This window comes from Egretta garzetta, unplaced genomic scaffold (genome assembly GCF_000687185.1).
Source record: "Egretta garzetta isolate BGI_Z169 unplaced genomic scaffold, ASM68718v1 scaffold34, whole genome shotgun sequence".
Lineage (NCBI taxonomy): Eukaryota > Metazoa > Chordata > Aves > Pelecaniformes > Ardeidae > Egretta > Egretta garzetta.
In genome coordinates, this window is record NW_009259586.1 from 4,886,662 (window position 1) to 4,894,753 (window position 8,092).

Below are 8,092 nucleotides of genomic sequence, written 5' to 3' on the forward strand. Positions count from 1 at the left end.
CGGGGGGCGGCAGCGGCTGGCGGCCGGGCTCCGGGCCTGGCTTGTGCTCTAAGCGCGACCTGGGCCTTGCTGGCCCGCCCTAGGGGGCCTCGCCGCTCCCGAGCCCTGCGCTGAAGCCGCCATAAACAGCCCCTTCCCCACGCAGTGACCCCCCTTTCCCCCCCGTTTATTATTATTTTTTTGTATGTATATGTATTTTTTTTTTTTACCTGGCGTGTCAAGGAGCCAGTCCCAGCTTGAGGGACTTGCAGGTTCAGGATAAGAGGAGCAACCCCCCCCCCCCGCTGGGGTTGCCTCAGCTGCGGCCCTGCCCGGTGGGGTGGGCCCGGGGGGGGGAGCGCTGCCCTGTGCCCGGCTCTGCAGGGGTTTTGCTATTGAAGAGCTATTTTGCTATTTATGAGCTTCGGAAAATCCCGTGGCTCGCTATCTGAGTTGTGCTCGGTGACCACGGTGCAGCTGCGTGGTGAGGCTGTGGGCTTGCGCTGGCAGCGGGGCTAGGGGACTTCCCAGGAGTTTGTTCTTCTACCTGTGGGGAGCACAGGCTGTGTTTATCTCCTCTGTCATCTCTCATCTAGAATAAAGTGTGAGGCAGTTGAATCCTAGGGACTCACTTTGGTCCTTGTAGCTTCTCAGAGTTTGGTTTTTCCCATTGTAAGAGATGCTGAATTTAATTGTTCTGTGCAACCTTAGAAAAAAACATTGTTCAGCTGGAAATGAATAACCAGGCTCAAAGATGGGGGTTTCCTAGGGAGACTGAAGAGGAGGTCTCTTCATCTTTTTTTCAGACAAGAAGGACAAGACGCATGAACTGTCTTCCTCGACAATTGCAGAAGAGCCTGAGCCCGTTTCATGCATTCTGCAAGGAGATGACATCCAGGCGCTTGCAATTAAGGTGGAAGACCTGCAGAAAGTACGTATTTTTACTGATAAAACCAGCTGCCTTACCTGAAACTCTCCTTTTATTTTGTGTATTTAACAGAGGATCCCGCCCATTTACTTAAACCAAAAGCCACTCAGTTCTCATTCCATTTATACTGCTTTTTATGACTTGTGGGATCATCAGGTTCAGTTGCGAACAGTGAAGGATTATCAATCCTTACGGAGTCTGTTCAGATGGAGAGATAAGGCGTCTGCCTTTTCAAAATTACATTTCCAACCTTCTAGCCTAATAAGATGTATAAGTTGTTCAGTAACTCTTACCACTTCCCTTCTAAAACTTGGGACAAACTGTGTGAGTGGCAGCATTTGCCACTGAGTGATACAGCAGAAAACTGTTGGGAAAGTGATTCAAAACTCTTCCCTGCCCCAGTTATGAAGCAGAATCTAGAAGAGTAAGACAGTAACTAAGGTGATGTCTCTGCAGTCATGTAACATGCCTCTCAGGGGAGGAACAGCCTGTACTGATACGACTCCCTTGCATTTCCTAGAAGGCTCAGAAGGAATGAGGGTGAGTCAGTATGTGCCAGAGTGCATTGTGACTATTTATTTTCTAAAGGTCCATGCTCCACACCTTCCTCATGATGTTGGGAATATTCCAGTTAGGCGGAAATACCTTGTTCGAAAATACCTACCCAAAGAGACAAAGAAGAAGGCATGTTTCCTTGTAGCATATCCTGCTTTCCCAAAGGCAGCCAAGGAACCACTGAGTTTTTCTGGTAGGGTTAAACTTCACATCTTTGACTTCTGGTTTTGCCAAGCCTGGCTTTATTGACCTGACTCTGGGATTGTTTGGGGGTTTTTTTTGTGTTGTAGGACCAGGACTGTTTGATGGCTCTGAAGAGATTCTCCCCCATCACATTTTGGGAAGTCTCCAGGAGTTCAAGATGGAAGCCTTGGCCAGAGGAAATACTCAGGTTGGTTTGTAAAGTTACAAAAATGCAGCTGTGTGGCACTTTTCTAGAGGTGGAGTGCAGTGCCTTTCGATGCTTTTCAACACCCATCAGGAACAGGTCAGGCCTGAGGTGTGGTTTTTCCCAGCCTCGTCATACTCTGCAGGGAGTGCTTGCCTTCAGAGAAACTGCACCAGCAGGTTTTGAAGTCCTGTGTGCAGGACGATGTCATGGAGGGAAGAATTAAAGAGGCTTCCTCTTCCATGTGTGCTTCTGCTGCTGGCATCAGGCTTGCAAGAGAAGAGCTGGTGTTGCAGCAATGCCGTTGCTCGAGTCCAATTACTCAGATCCTTCCATTGTTTCTGAGTGTGTTCCTCCTAATGCCCTATTTTTGTTCCTTTCAGAGGGATCAGGTAAAAGTACTGTCAGTCTGAAGAATGAATTCTTTTCTTCTCCCCTCTCCCATTCTCATTATGGTGGCTGTGTGTGCATGGAAAGGTTAATTTAACATTTCCTTTCTCTTCAGATAGCAGATTTTATTGAGGTTTCTCATCAAGGTGTTACTGCAGCACCTTTAAAAGAGGAACGTGGAGGAGAGAAGAATAAAAAGGTTCGTCAGACCTCACTAGCAGAGCACAAAGCTCTCCAGAACTGGCACCATAATATGGCAATCAGGAAAAAGCAGGAGAAATATCTAGGAGGTGAGAAAAGCTGAGGCCTCATTCTGTGAAATTCTGTGGGGGAATTTGATGGCACCACAACAAACTCTTAATGGTCATAGCTGACTGAGGTTAATCCTGTTGCCGTTGCATGCTCTCAGAGCTCCCCACACTGCTAGTGCTGGTGACTGTGGGTGTTGTGGGGAGGTGAGCTGGTGGGTCTGGCTGGGGGAAGGACAGCAGATTTGTTGGGGACAGTGTAAAGGGGTTACACGTGAACAATAGGTAAAGGGTGTGCCCAGAAGTGCAGCACCAATGATTTGATGTTCCTTCTTTATAGAAATTCTTCAGAGGCCAGAGAACGAATTGCTAATGAGCATCTCGGAGGATTACAGGCAGATCCAGGAAGAACGTGACCTCATTGACCGGAGCCTCCCTGCCCTGCTTCCTGGAAATGTGAGAGCCCCACTTCCTCTGCATCCTGATTGCTCTGTTCTTGTGAAAGAGCTAAGACACTGGTGCTATGAGTAACATGTGTCGTCAGATATTTATCAAAGCCTTTACCAAAGGACACTTAAGTCCTGCAGCCTAGTGTGGAAGCAGAGCTTTCCATGATTTTAAAAATAAAAACAGGAACTGTGCTATCCGTACCGGTCAGCGGAAAGTGATGGTGTGCTTTGGCTCCTTGCTAACGAGCTGCTGTACGTGGGAATTGCCATTTCTTGATTATCACCAAAGACTGTCACGCACTGGGAAGTGGCACAGGGGCGTGCTGCAATTGCTGTTCCAGGGTCAGAAAGATCTGGTAGCTTCAGGCTTGAATTTTAATGATTGCCATGGAGAAAGGGGTATGGGTAAATCAGGAGGATTATAGGAATATCCTATATTAAAATTTTTTTACATTTATAGCACTATCAAAGATTTGCATTTGTGTGAGGCATTATTTTAATATCATTCAACCTTCATGTAGCACTAGATAGAAGAAAGTTCTTCTTTTGTCTTTGACAGCAGCCTAATAGAAATTTTGGCTTGCTCTGTAGAAAGTGATAATTTACAGAGTTCTAAAACATTCGTATAAGCAGAGTTAGACCCCTTCTTTTTAGCTTCTAGTTGCTGTGAAAATAACAGGCAGCCGTACACCTCTGAAAGCATCAGCGTAAGCCTTGTTTTTCGCCCTAGGGCTACCGAAGAGGAAGCGAGTTCTGGAGTCAGCCCGAGCGTATTGGAGATGAACTCACTGGCCTGACGATGACACTGACTCAGAGAGAACGTGGCTACCCAGAGCCAGTCACTCATGTGGGGAAACCCCACACTGTCCGGATGGAAACGGGTAAGGGAACGTTGCAGAGGGGTGATCCCACAGAAATGGGGTATAAGTGTGGAGGGAGCAGCAGAAGGAAATAGTGACTCCTGCGAGTATGGAGGTTCACATTATAGTTGTCCTTTCTGACAATTGCAGCACAAGCTACTTCCCAGTCAGCTGTTGGACCTCCTCTTTAAAGCACTGAGAAACCAAAGTTTGGCAGAGAGTTAAAATTAATAGGCATGTGGGTATGTAGGCAGTGAGCTCTTGTATGGGTATTTCCACAGGTCTGAAGCCTCCAAAGAGGATCCCTTTCCATCTAACCTGGGATAAGAGTCTTTTCCTGAAACATCGACGTCAGGAGCTAAAATCTGTCCTAGAGGAGCTAGGTTTTTATAAGCCGGTAAGATTAGAGGAGTGAGGTCATTCTTTGCATCTCTCATCTGTCGAATGCTGTAGAGTAACATAAAATTGCCAAGAACTGGATCTGAAAAAGCATCAGGAATCTAAAACTTAACTCCCCAGTACTTCCTTGGAAGTTCCCACATTTCCAAAGGGCCACACCCATGAAAGAGTTGTCTGGCCTCCCTCAGTGTTGCATGGAGTGGCATAGGAGCCTCAGAGTAGGACCCTGAACCAGCAGCATGCAGCTGCCAAGACCTAGGTAATAAAAAAAGCTGCCAAATACTGGTGTGGGACTTTGATTTAATGCCTCAGGGTAGAGGGAAGACACCTTTACCCATGTGGAAGACGTGCATCTGAAATAATCTCCTGAAGGCAGGTAGCCCCTCCTCTTAAAAACCAGAACAAACCTCACCTTTTTCTGTCTGAAACCTGGCTCTGGGGATGAGAAACATGTGAAGAAGACTTTTCCCATCCATGCGTCATTTGTAGTGGAGAATGCAGTCAATTCTTGGGAGACCCAGAGTTAGTTCCTTCCTTTGTCTCTTAAACATTCATGGGATACCTCTAAAAACCATCGTAGGAGCAAGATAGCTCAGTTTTGCTTGACTCTGTTGGTACATTTGTCTGGTATTTTAACTTCCTTCCTATATAAAAAGAGAAATTGTGAGTTGGTCATTTTTCTGTATGTCCAGGATCTTGATGGATTGGAGGTGATTGGCAAGGGGCAGCCTTTCACGTCTGTCTCAGCAGAGCCTTTTCCACATTCCACCACTTCTGAAGAGTCTGAAACCCTGTAAGTTTTACTTCGTGGCAGAAATAAAGAATTTTGGGTATGTACTGTCAGCCTGTAAGGGTATCCTTGGCTGTCCTTACCGAGAAGGCAGAGGAGTCTCCACTGGGGCACAATAAAAGGCATAGTCTAATATTAAAGTCACCAGATTTAGGAATCAAGCAGTTCCCTTGTGCCATGGGGCCTTGTGCCTAAGGCGCAAAAATCAGAGAAAAAGTTTTTTTGAGGCCCACCCTTCCAGTCTTTGCTCTGTGTGACTCCAGAGCTTACATTAGGCAGGGTAAGGATTCTGCTCTAAATTACGTCCATCTGGCTGTCTTTTTTCCAGCCTTCCACTTCCATCATCAATTTGCCTTTTCCCCATCCTGGCCATCTGTAATGGACACAACCCAAGGGCCTCTTCTCCTTATTCAGTCATGTACCCTCCGCCTTCCTCAGGCAGGTATCATTCTTTAATGTTCTGGCTGTCCTGTCCTCCCTGATGGTGACAAGTCACTAGCTGGAGTATTTACCACATCTGCAGGGCTCTGTCCCTAAAGACATGACTCTGTGGCAAAGCGTTAGTTGGGATTATTTCTTATAGGGTCTTATAAATCACTCCTGGTTCTCCCCTCTCTGAAAGTGAATTTCACTCCATGAAAGCGCTGGTTCATGTTTTCTTTAGCAGTGACTCCTTAAGGGATTACACTGATGTGGTTCCAGAAGCAGTACCGGGTCCATCTTTAGATTTCTGTGGTCAGCCTGCTCGTTGGATCAACTGCACTGCTTCTTGCAGGGTAATTGTGCGCTTTTTATTGTTTAGTTAAGCTAAACCCGCTTGAGTTCCCAAGTCACAGCCGTACAATGAGTGTCACTCCCAGGCCAGAGAATGGGGGATTTATTCTGAGCATAATAGAGTATCCCTACATTTGCTCTGGAGGCTCAACCCCTTATTCGTGGTATGACTTCAGGCAAGATAAATCCTGCCAGATAGAGTAGAAATAGTTATTTATGTCTTTTTCCTCTTCCTTGTAGGATGAAATTGGCATTGCTGCCCGGCTCACCTTTGAGACTTTGGCTGGTGAGAAAGCTGAGAGCTCCCTGACAGTGAGCAATGATGGCACAGCTGCCATCTGGTACAACTGGATGAGGCTCCCCCAGCAGATTCCCTCCAGAGAAACCAAGGGGAAGAGGATGCAGTGTTTTTACTTTGATACCAGACCAGGTATGAGAGCTGCTGATCCCTGAGACATTTGTGCATAGACCAGAGAGCACGTGTTCAGGAGTTACCTGAGATGCTGAGTCTGTCTAATGGCAGAGCGAGCCTATTGGGTGATTCTCCTTAGGAAGCCACCCTGGGCGTCAGAGCTGACTCACAAGAAAAGAGGTGTGCGAGGCAGATCCTTTTCATGGGACTTAAAGGAAAGGAGGTTGCTCCTATTCTGAATGTAAATGGCTGGAATATTGAGAAGTGAATCATTTTCTGATGGCAAACTGGGCATAATCTCCAGAGAGAGGGCTGAGCTTGCTGTAAAAGGAGCGTGCAGTGGAAATAACACCAGTTCAGTAACATGGTGACTGGGACTAAATCTGGAAGGAGAAAAATAGCTGGATGAAGTGTAATAACCAGCTGAGCTATGGGGAAAGAGTCTTGTACAGAGATAAGGACACTCAGGGTGGGTTTGGAAAAGGGTCAGGTTAACCAGGTGGTTTCTTGCAGGCTGATGCATTTTCTCTCTTATTTCAGGTGCAATTTTGCCTGGAGAAACTAGGAAGTTTTTCTTTCTTTTCAAGTCAGAGAGAGCAGGCATTTTCAGCGAGTCCTGGGAATTTGGGACGCATCCGCTGTTATTAGGAGGAGCTCTGCTGCAGGTGACCCTTTGGGGAATTGCTGTGTATGAGGATAAATTGGCTGACCTCAGAGAGAAACTGGAGGTAACCAAGCATGTAACTGGGTAACTGTGAGCTTTGAACTTAATATGCAAATAGAGGGTAAGGGTGGGAGTGGATGACATGGTATTTTTATTGCTATGCAATTAGGGCTGAGAGCGAGATGATTATTTATTTATAGAACGTCTGTACATACTTGAGCAGGTTTGCTAAATAAAATGGAAGAGCTCTGCAGTCTATTGTAATGTTGTTAATAAAGACGTGATTGTGTCTCCTAAACTGTTCGCGCTGGTCCTTTACAGAATGAATTTTCTGTTGGCAATTAATTTTATTAATTAGTGGGGATGGGGTTATGTGTCGTACAGTATGACATCAGTTAAGGTCTAAATTGAAAATTACACTACGCTTTGAAAAGTATAGTTTGGGGGAGGATTTGTGGGGTTTATTTGAAAAACTGTTGAAAATATTGCTCTGCTTAGTGGCGTTTGCAGTTATTCTTGCCCTTGTAACCCTGTATAACATATACACGTAGTTACTAACGTGGGTGTGAATTTGTGTGTCCGTATATGGAACGGGGACTCACATGTGTTGTTCTTGTTGTGGTGCCTCAGAGTGACCTGGCTGCTCGAGAAGGTGCTACTATAGTAGAAGAGAGTCTGAAGGAACTTCTTGCCCGAATTCGGACCCCAGAGCACGCCCCATCTCCTGTGGATGCCTGTGTCACAGAGGAAGAGTTGTTCCACCAGAAGAATCCCGAGGTGACGTTTGCCATTCGATGGGCTACACACCTGAAATAGTAGGGAGGGAAGACCCGTGGGGCTGGTGCATCCCTGGGTTTCTGGAGGCTGGCATAGTCTGCCATGGTGGCTTTAACAATTAGGCTTGTACAGGAAAGGCATAGCTCATTTCACTATTTGCCTTTTCCCTGTTATCACAGTTGCGTTATCAGCATCAAGTAGTAAAGCAGTTGCATGAATTGTGGAGACAGCACATGACTGTTCCTTCAGCCTTCGAGGAGAAAGTGCCCTTGGGCCAGAAGAGCACTGCGGAGGACATGCAGTACCAGGAGAGTACCTCAGAGGCTCTCCCTGCTCGGAGCAGCACCACAGAGGTCCCAGGTTGGAAGAACACATTAGAGGAGGCTCTGATTCAAATGACGAACGTGGAGGAGGAAGAACCAGGCCCCTCAGGATGGAACCTTTCCTTCGAGGACTTTAAGCAGGTGGTCACCCCTCTT

General features: G+C 46.6%; 1 protein-coding gene across 1 annotated transcript in view; it reads left to right on the plus strand.

Moving 5' to 3' along the window:
* Window positions 1-396: 396 nt before the first annotated feature.
* The window catches only part of LOC104125347 (MYCBP associated protein), a 12,071-nt gene continuing 4,375 nt past the window's right edge, over window positions 397-8,092 (plus strand). The window contains exons 1-14 of the mRNA XM_035893385.1: window positions 397-463; window positions 786-910; window positions 1,496-1,655; window positions 1,753-1,853; window positions 2,356-2,530; window positions 2,829-2,944; window positions 3,668-3,818; window positions 4,079-4,194; window positions 4,889-4,989; window positions 5,651-5,762; window positions 6,001-6,190; window positions 6,713-6,900; window positions 7,467-7,613; window positions 7,793-8,077. Of these exons, the coding sequence (XP_035749278.1) occupies window positions 397-463; window positions 786-910; window positions 1,496-1,655; window positions 1,753-1,853; window positions 2,356-2,530; window positions 2,829-2,944; window positions 3,668-3,818; window positions 4,079-4,194; window positions 4,889-4,989; window positions 5,651-5,762; window positions 6,001-6,190; window positions 6,713-6,900; window positions 7,467-7,613; window positions 7,793-8,077 (2,034 nt within the window). The remainder of the gene's footprint in view (window positions 464-785; window positions 911-1,495; window positions 1,656-1,752; window positions 1,854-2,355; window positions 2,531-2,828; window positions 2,945-3,667; window positions 3,819-4,078; window positions 4,195-4,888; window positions 4,990-5,650; window positions 5,763-6,000; window positions 6,191-6,712; window positions 6,901-7,466; window positions 7,614-7,792; window positions 8,078-8,092) is intronic.